The 10,633-nt window shown below is 39.8% G+C and overlaps 1 protein-coding gene across 3 annotated transcripts in view; it reads right to left on the reverse strand.

The window, feature by feature from the left end:
* The window catches only part of gabrb2a (gamma-aminobutyric acid type A receptor subunit beta2a), a 44,028-nt gene extending 35,240 nt beyond the window's left edge, over positions 1-8,788 (reverse strand). The window contains exons 1-3 of one of the 3 annotated variants that reach the window (XM_084431174.1): positions 8,618-8,788; positions 8,434-8,525; positions 7,766-7,833 (exon numbers count right to left, since the gene is read on the reverse strand). In XM_084431174.1, coding sequence (XP_084287300.1) covers positions 7,766-7,833; positions 8,434-8,525; positions 8,618-8,691 — 234 coding nt within the window. In that variant the 5' untranslated portion in view covers positions 8,692-8,788. The remainder of the gene's footprint in view (positions 1-7,765; positions 7,834-8,433; positions 8,526-8,617) is intronic. The other 2 variants (XM_084431172.1, XM_084431173.1) reach the window with 2 other exon arrangements.
* Between the last annotated feature and the right edge of the window lie 1,845 nt (positions 8,789-10,633).

The following is a 10,633-nucleotide window of genomic DNA, read 5'->3' on the forward strand; positions in this document are numbered from 1 at the left end:
CTGATAACAAGGCACTTAACAGCACCACTGCCATAGTTGCACTGTCTCTCCAAATAAGAGAAACACCAACGCAGTCGCTGTGGACTTGGGAGACATCATTAATTGGTCATGACAACGAAACCATCCGAATGACTGGTTAAGCACAAGCCTCTAAATATTGGAGGTTGTAAGAGAGATGGACTTAAGATCCAGTGGCCATACCCGGGGTGCTGATAGCATGACTGGCCCGATTAGCCTTTATTCCCAACGGAGCGTTTTCTACAGCTACTTAAACACGTTTGATTTAACAGCCTAACACCCCATCACAGGATGATATATTAACAGATTACACAAGCGAAATCTGTCACATTAACTTCACTTAATCTAAACTCATAACTGCAAGTGCCGTGATGAGGATGTTGATGACATGTTTGGAGATAAACGTTTGATGTCGAAGACGTGATTAAGTGGCAAAGTTTATTGCAATGTCAGACAGACTCCAAACGCCAGGTGTTTCAAATTAATCTACAACTGAGCGCCTCTTTGCAGAATTAGTTTGGAAATCAGAGTTTAATGTTGTTATTTGATTAAACTTTGTTCTGAAAACATTTTATGTTAGACTTTTTCCATATAAGGGATAATGAACAGTCAGCTGATCATCGCAAATAACTAGACCTGCACAGGGTGATCAGGACCCCGACGCAAAGCATCATCCCGCTTAAATGTTGATTTGATTAATAAACTAAATACATATATTAATAGATAAATGGAAATTATTGTAAAATTTGAGAAGAACATTAAAAAAGAAAGAGACTACAAGACATTAAACTTTCAGAGCTATGCATGACATGTAGGCAATGGTCAATTGGTACATTTTTACCAGGGGGTTTATACCAGGACCCCCAGCTGGAGAAAAAAAACCGAACATTTATATTTAAAAAAAGATTTGGACAAATGTATATTGTGTTGTGCTTGCACAAATAATTTTTTTTATTTTGAGTTCAGATAATATTTTAACCATTACTTGACAATGACAACAAACATGCCTGTTGTTTAATTTGTCTTTATAGTATCACACGTACAGTCTAAATTAAAATAGTTGCCTATATATTTTAGGAAGCGGATCCTTTGCAAGAGGATCATAATATTTGTGGATTCTTAGAATCAAAAAACTAAATCTTTGGGAAAAAAAGCTCAAACGTGCTGCGTAACACGAGAATGAACCTCATTGGTTCTTGCTGAAGCTCAAACGTGCTGCGTAACACAAGAATGAACCTCATTGGTTCTTGCTGAAGCTCAAATGTGCTGCGTAACACAAGAATGAACCTCATTGGTTCTTGCTGAAGCTCAAACATGATGCGTAACACAAGAATGAACCTCATTGGTTCTTGCTGAAGCTCAAACGTGATGCGTAACACGAGAATGAACCTCATTGGTTCTTGCTGAAGCTCAAACATGATGCGTAACACAAGAATGAACCTCACTGGTTCTTGCTGAAGCTCAAACATGATGCGTAACATGAGAATGAACCTCACTGGTTCTTGCTGAAGCTCAAACGTGATGCGTAACACGAGAATGAACCTCATTGGTTCTTGCTGAAGCTCAAACATGATGCGTAACATGAGAATGAACCTCATTGGTTCTTGCTGAAGCTCAAACATGATGCGTAACATGAGAATGAACCTCACTGGTTCTTGCTGAAGCTCAAACGTGATGCGTAACACGAGAATGAACCTCATTGGTTCTTGCTGAAGCTCAAACATGATGCGTAACACAAGAATGAACCTCACTGGTTCTTGCTGAAGCTCAAACGTGATGCGTAACACGAGAATGGACCTCATTGGTTATTGTGAAAGCTCAAACATGGGGTCTCATTCATGAAACATTCGTAAATATACGAGTAAATATGTAAGTGATTTGCGCGTAAAGAGACATTCCCGAAAATTCTTCTCCTGATTCACAAATACTTCGTAAACGTCAGATTTGATAGTGAAATGTGTGTGTGTGTTAATGAATTCCAATCAGTCGTAAATGGGACGCGCGTGCACGCTCATTCTCTCAATTACCATAAATCCCGCCCATTAAAACCGACTGACAACTATATATGGGCATCATATTATGACACCAAACAAAGAATTTCAACATGTCTTCTCAAAAGCGAATGAAGAAGAGAAATTTCTCAGATGCAGAAATTTAAGTTTTATTATCAGAAGTTCATTCAAAACGCCACATTTTATTTTCAAGCGTACATAGTGGCGTATCAGGTCCTAAAAAAATATATATTTTAGGTAGCCTAATAATGCTTTTACCTAAATGCTTTAGGTAAAAATGCTTGGCAGCATATTACAGATGCAGTTAATGGAGTTTCATCTGTTAATATAACAGTCCCAGAAGCGAAAAGAAAATGGTTCGACATGAAGCTTGACTGCAACACTTGTGACTTGCGGACTTGTAAAAAAAAAAAAAGAATAAACAGCTTGAATATAAAAAATAAATAAAAATAAAATAAATAAAAAAGACTTGCGGACTTGTGTTCCGTTTGCAGATGCTATTACTGGCTCTCGTAATAAAAGTAAAAAGAAAAAACGTATGTAATTACTACATATAATATTTTTTCAAAATGCTGTGTAAATATGTACCCGATTAAGGTAAATTAAAATGCAGCCTTATTAATGAGCAAAACGTTCAGATGTTAAACGCACTATTTACGCGTGGCTGGGAGCAGGTGTAGATTTCTTTCGTACCAACTAACATTTGGAAAATACGAAAAATTTTATGAATCCGAAAATTTACGCCAGAACCACTTTACACACGATTTACACAAAAATTCGTTCTGCTCGTGTTTCATGAATGAGACCCATGATGCGTAACATGAGAATAAACTTCATTGGTTCTTGCTAAAGCTCAAACGTGCTGCGTAACACGAGAATGAACCTCATTGGTTCTTGCTAAAGCTCAAACGTGCTGCGTAACACGAGAATGAACCTCATTGGTTCTTGCTAAAGCTCAAATGTGATGCGTAACACGAGAATGAACCTCATTGGTTCTTGCTAAAGCTCAAACATGCTGCGTAACACGAGAATGAACCTCATTGGTTCTTGCTGAAGCTCAAACGTGATGCGTAACACGAGAATGAACCTCATTGGTTCTTGCTGAAGCTCAAACGTGCTGCGTAACACGAGAATGAACCTCATTGGTTCTTGCTAAAGCTCAAATGTGCTGCGTAACACGAGAATGAACCCCATTGGCTCTTGCTGAAGCTCAAGCGTGATGCGTAACATGAGAATGAACCTCATTGGGCCTTGCGAAACCTCAAACATGATGCGTAAAAAGAGAATGAACGTCATTGGTTCTTGCTGAAGCTCAAATGTGCTGCGTAACACGAGAATAAACCTCATTGGTTCTTGCTGAAGCTCAAACATGATGCGTAAAAAGAGAATGAACGTCATTGGTTCTTGCTGAAGCTCAAACATGATGCATAACACAAGAATGAACCTCATTGCTTCTTGCTGAAGCTCAAACGTGATGCGTAACACGAGAATAAACCTCATTGGTTCTTGCTGAAGCTCAAACATGATGCATAACACAAGAATGAACCTTATTGGTTCTCACACGTCATGCAAGCATACTTGCATATGGATTTATTTTACGATCGCTTTATGAACGTTTTGAAGCGAACGTCTTGTGTGAATAGACTTTCAATGGAGGAAAGCTCTCAGATTTCATAAAAAATATCTTCACTTGTGTTTTGAAAATGAAGACAAAAGTCTTATGGGTTTGGAACGACATGAGGGTGTGTAAATGATGACAGAATTTAAATTTTTGGGTGAACTATCCCTTTAAGGCTTTAGGTAAGTTTAGGTTTTAGTTCTGCATAAATGAAATGCTGCATCAAAGACACTTCACGGTTGTCAAGAGACAGTGTGCTGTGCATAAGAATCAAAAGTACGTCTTTGCAGTACGCCTTTGCAGTGTATAAGCAGTTAAATAAATGCGAGCAAAATTAGACCAATCACAATTCAGTATACAACTAACGCATCGCAGCATTTGCATTCTTCAAATATCTCAAATTTAAATGTCTTAAAAAGGATAGTTTACAAAAAAAATACACCTAAGAAAGACTGAAATAACCCACAAAACAAAGTCTAAAAGGAGTCAAGTGTACGTTAACGGGTTGTGATTAATTAAATGCAGAAATTAGTGGAAAAGAAAAAAAAGCAGTGCAAGAACTATAATAAGCTTCTCAGTAGAGTGAGATGTGCTGCAGATCTCATCAGTGTATGAAATTATAATACAAGTTGCTGCTGTCTGGAAGAGAACGTCATGTGACTACAGCGTTGCTACTCTATTTCTGACTGTAGCTAAATCTACGTCGCACGACGTTAAGTATGAAAGAATTCCTAAAAACAATCTGCAGCCTTGCCTTAAAACCTAATCTATCGAAACAGAGAAGAGCCCACATTAACCCAGCATTTTTTGAGAAGGGTGGTGTTGTCATAGCAACAAAAAGTAAAAATAACACTGTTTATCAGCTCGGAATTCAATAAAACGGGACTAAACAGACACTAACTGACTAGTCAAAAATGACCTACAATTACGCACACTAGTAGTAATTAAGTCGACCAATCTAATTGAGTCTAAATTTGTCTTTTCATCCATTTGTTATTTCACAGGCTATCATTGCACGGCCCTGCCTCTTATTCATGTAAGCAATTAATGCTTGTCAGGATAATGATACATATAAGGGCAATGTTTCCGCCCCGGTAATTATTTAGCCCATGAGCTAGCACAAGTCTGCTTGAATCTTTTCCTTTGAAGTGACTATTATGTTTTCAGAGAAAACCGTTCAACACATCCACTGTCCCAGCCACAAATAAAGGTCATTTCCACAGTAATTTATGCAAGCACCAAACAAACCAGAGACAGAGGACCCTGTATCAGCGATCGGCCAGATCGATGGGAATACCATACTATCCCGTTTGTATTTTGCCTCCTCAAAACTCAAATGAGTCATCAGAAGCCGCCTCAGCCAGAGAGCACGGCCCGTGTTTGCCTCTTCTTTCGGCCTCTCTCCAAAAATAGCTCGCATTTTAATGTCAAGCAGCGGAAACGCAACTTACGTAGACTGGCCTAAAGATTTGCATTGCCAAACAACACGGGTGACCTTTGGTCGAGGCTTCTTCGGCCACGTTTAACACACAGCGAACGCTCTTGTTTACATCCGTGTGAAATGGCAGGCAGGAGGAGATGAAGAGAGGGGGGTTGCTTCGTTTTAAAACAAAACGCTTCAAGCAGTTACGCCTAACAAAGACACCTGGGGCATCCGTGCCGCTCCTAATTGAGAGATCATACATCTGTCTAAGACGCAGGCATCACGCCGGACTAATGAGACAGTAAACTGGTACGAGCCGAGCGTAAGAGCGAATGAGGCGTGATGCATGGGGTGCTGGCTTTGAATGGAAATATCAGATACTAATGGCTCCAAATCTCCGAGATCAACCCCGTCAACCCTTAGGATAGTCGAGGATCCCGTCGGCTGCTAGCTTGGTGAAAATCCAATTTCGCTGGAGCTGCAGAAAACAAAGATTTTCATCTTTTCTTTCCAACTCTTAGGGATTCCAGAGCTCACCCGTGACAGGCAACAAACTTGACAGATCTATAAAGGTAATTTGTAGGCACATCACTACACAGTACGAAGCATCTACGTCCTTAAAACTGCAGTATGGCTGCCTGTGACACCTCGAAGGGTTCACTGCACCTTTTGAACCGTGAATGTCAATGGCTTTCTCAGTCATTCGAGATCAGTAAATGAAAACATCGATCGTCAAGCTAACGAGGTCGAAATAAAATGTACAAGGTCTGTTTTATTTTGCAATTCAGTTTGCTGTGTTAAAACTTGAAATTCATGCAAAAATAAATTAATAAAATGGTTACACTTAATTTTAAGGTGTCCTTGTTACAGTGTAATAAGTACTGAGTGATATTAATTAACTACATGTACTTACTGTAGGGTTAGGGTAGGATTAGAGTTTGGTTTAGGATTAGTTGCATGTAAATATGCCTAATTTATAGTTATTACTATAGTAAATACATGTAACAAGGACGCATTAAAATAGTGTTACTAATAAAATATATTTAAAGACTATACCAGAATGGGTAGTACTTCTTGAACAACTTATGCTCTCATAAATTTAAGAAAATTATTTGTTTCACCATTCTGTATTAAAATAACTGGTTGAAGGTCAAGATATGAATACCAATTCAAAAGATTATATATTTTAATAGTTGGGCACAGTAAAAAAAAAAGTCAAGACCTCTGAGGTGGGAAAGGGCAGAATCCCATTTTAAGGTGGAGATATAGACATATGACGTATTAAAAACTAGTTCAATTTAGTAGGTTGATTTTATGTTAAATTATAACCAAAAGTACAAGTATATAAGTGTAACCAAATGCATTCTAATAGCAAAAACATGGAAGTTATACTACCATAAATAAAGAAATGATGGGAAATGGTTTACCTTATTCATGAAATGTGCTGTATAAGGACTTTTAAAATCCATTTGCACTCACAAATAGCAAATTCTAGTTGAATATATATTTTAAAGCTGCTGATAACTACAACAATGTATATTCAATTACATAAATTTTATTTAAATTACTTTCCCAAACTATTTCAAAATTCCCTGATTAGGTTTTCTGTGTACATGGGATATCCTGACCTTGATGGACAATAGCTGTCATATTCAAATCATTTTTATGAAGACAACCAGGATAAACAGGCAAGTATATGCATAATTCTCTTATAATTCAACTTCAATGAATGAAACAGCATTGCTTTCATCATAGATTTGACTTTTGTGTGTGTGTGTGTACACACCATCTACAGAGCTATAAATATATAGTGAACTCAATTTGCAAGCGAAGCATGCTTTTGTTTCTCCAAACCGATTGGTGAAGAAAATGTGGACCTCCTGGCACAGGCCATTTCACCTTCATCGAGTTAAAAGGAGCGACTGGGAAATGAATTGAAAACAAACTCTATCACCCCCACTGAAATGATAAAGCTGCAATGAGTACGAGCCATAAATCTTTAATTTCACAGCCATACATATTCCCCTGCAATTACAGCTGCGCTAACCACAGCCTCCGAAAGAGGGTGCGGTTGCGCGAGATAAACTTTTCAGCTGTCCTCATCAACAGTATGTTGCTTAACATCACAATTTAATGTCTGACCATTTTAAAAGGAAGACACACCAACAAAAAAACGTCGCCAGGGGCTGTTCATAGATGTACATCTCGCAAAACCCCTCGCTACTGAGAAAGAAACGCGTGATTCCGTGAGCATACATGGCACGTGCCGTCTTTCTCCTTGAGAGGGCAACGCTCACCTTGAACTAGATTAGCTAAAAAACACAAGTCATGGAGTGTGAAGGTGCTTCCACGAACGTGCCTGTTTTCTCGGTGGCATATCAAAAACTGCCAGGCTCAAAAACACAGTGTGAGACATGCGGAGCGCGTGCGGGTGCGCGTGCGAGTGCGCCAGTGCGCGTGTGTTTTGAATTCAAATGTAGCAGCGAAATGCAGAGCAGATACCGCAGCATGCCAATGAACTTCTGCAGTTTCACATCTAATCATCATGTGTGAGACACATCAGCTGGTGCGCCTCAAGTTAGTGTGCATTGATATTCTCTGGGAATGCATTTTAACATAATGCTTTGGACACATAAGCACACATAACACATCAGGACACATGACACCAATGGGAAATTGTTACATGCAACATACCATGTTTACTTCGGATACCATGTCTATGCTGGCTATGTCTATATTCATCCCTACCGCCACCGGAGCGCCTGATGGAGAGAGGGGAAAATTGTTAAAAACGGAACTGATTGATTGAATTGCATGCATGCATGTATATACCCACATTTCATCCAGGGACAGATCGTGCCTAATTACACTAAATCATTTTATTGTGACATTACACATATATGAAACACCAACACCCCATATTCACGTGGCAATGCGCATGAAATTGTTGATTTGTAACAACCACTGGAGGTGAACGCACAAATGCAACTGCATGACTGACAAATGAACAGTTAGACGTGTCCATCTATCAATAACAGCTTGAGCATCTTCTCTGATGGACTCGCGTGTATGCGCGTGCATCAAAGGATATTTTTGTAAAGCTTGACATTTCATTTGTCGTCATGACGCAACAAAAGTTGCACTGCAAATTGAATTGATCCCCAAGTTCGCGTCCCTCTCTGGGAAAAGATAAAATGGCAAAACAGCAGTAAATAAGCATGCGTTCATTTTTTCTCATGCATTGACGTGCACGCCTGATCAGAGACTGAGATGAATGAACAAGGTTTGCATGAGTAATTGGGCATGTTAGTGCGCGTGACAAACCAAATGCAACAATTATACGAATTTTACACATGCATTACCTCCGAAATCTGGCCTCAGCCGAATGTCGTATCCTTTCATGAGTCTGTCCACGGTGTCTTTGACCACTGGCATATTGCTCGGGTCTCTGCTACTGCAATAATATCACGAGATGTTCGTAAATTCCTCTTACATCCCCAAACCACAACATTTTCTTTTCGAAAAAGGCACAAAATGCAACCATACCTCTGCGCGCATGCCACGGCCACGATCAGCGGACATAATAAGAAGATATGTGGGGTTTTTCCGATACTCTCCATTGCAACAGTTTTGATGGGGTTTTGGATGTGATGATGAAGACGGCGCACATCCAACTTACTGAAGCCAGTGCAGCGAAGGCAATGAGCTGCGCATGCGCACACGCCAGCTCCAGATCAAAGAGCAGCTCCTGATGATGCTGGATGAGCTGTTTCCATTGCGGGGGAAAAATTAAAGGGACGACTGAATAAACCAAGTCAAGAAAAGAAGACATCAGGTGATCTTCATGCAGCATTTTTAGTCGTGTGTGTGAATCTGGAACTTGACAGGTTAGTGCAGCGTCCTGAAGGTTACATGAAGGGGTTTTTCAGTCATACCGAACTTCAGGCATCATCAAAGTCATTAACGTGTGCTTTAAACGTCTCGAAATAAAGAGCCGCTAAGAGTTACTTCGCTGTGTATTTATTCTGAGAGAAACAGATAATAACATGTTAAACGTATTACAGCTAAAGACCAAATGAAATTGCTTCACGAGTAAAGGTTTCTCCGCTGTGTATTTCCAATTGAAATAGGACAGTATTAGTTTACTGTGAATAGCCGCTTGCTATTGATAGTCAGAAACAGGTGGTATGAGGGGGAGGGACATTCTCATTCTAGAGAGCATTTGATTGGACAAAAAGCTGGAAACGGCCCTGAGTGCAGGACGAATCATCAATATTTGTAGTCCGTTTTTAAAATTTGCCTGGTTTCACAGTCAAGGCTTAAAGGAGAACTCCGGTCAATTTTAACATTGAGCTCATTTTTTTGTACATTTGGAGTGCTGTCAGTACAGAGAACAACGACAAAAATCGGTGTTGCCTACACCGAGTTATCCTCTTTTTAAAATTTGCACCCTGTTGACTTCAATGGGGCAAGTTTTAAACCTGCTTTTAGGCTCTTAACATCCTTGATGTGTCATTACAAGTGCACAGGTCATGTGAGTGATTCCTTCGGAGTGAACGCTAGTGAATCTGACTGCAGTAGATGTGAAAGATATTAATAAAAATTATGTTTATTCAGCCAGCGCACATACCTGTATTTACATCCTATTTTCGGTCGAAGTCCACAGTAGTCGATTGTCGAGTTCACGCGCATAGGTTTAGTACCTATGATCACGCGCGTGAACTCGACAATCGATTACTATGGACTTCGACCGAAAACCTCAATCATTTTTATTAATATATTTCACATCTACTGCAGTCAGATTCACTCGCGTTCACTCCGAAGGAATCACTCATATGACCTGTGCACTTGTAATGACACATCAAGGATGTTAAAGGGATAGTTCGCCCAAAAATGATATTTAAGCCATGATTTACTCACCCTCAAGCTGTTCGAGATGTATATGTCAATCTTTTTTCAGACGAACACATTTTCAGTTATTTTAGAAAATGTCTTAGATCTTTCAGTGGTTATAGTGTGAAGCTATGGGGTCCAGCTCGTTGAAGTCCGCAAATGTGCATGCATCCTTCACAAAAGTAATCCATCCGGCTCCAGGGGGATAAACGAAGGCCTTCCGAGGGTAATCCGTGCGGTTTTGTCGTAAAAATATACATATTTAAAACTTTATAAACGAAAATAACTGGCTTCCGGTCGCGGTCGACGCGCGTTCACGGAGATGGATGCTGGCATATGACGTACGACGTAGCGTAGGAAGCGTCGTGACGTAGAACGAACGTAGAGTTTTGTTTTGCTCTGCTCTCTGGTTGCGCTGTCACGTTCGTACTACGTCACGACGCTTCCATCTCCATGAACGCGCGCCGACCGCCACCGGAAGCCAGTTATTTTCGTTTATAAAGTTTTAAATATGTATATTTTTACTACAAAACCGCACGGATTACCCTCGGAAGGCCTTCGTTTATCCCCCTGGAGCCGGATGGATTACTTTTGTGAAGGATGCATGCTCATTTGCGGACTTCAACGAGCTGGACCCCATTGCTTCACACTATAACCACTAAAAGATCT

Source organism: Rutilus rutilus (genome assembly GCF_951802725.1).
Source record: "Rutilus rutilus genome assembly, chromosome: 14".
Taxonomy (NCBI): Eukaryota; Metazoa; Chordata; class Actinopteri; order Cypriniformes; family Leuciscidae; genus Rutilus; species Rutilus rutilus.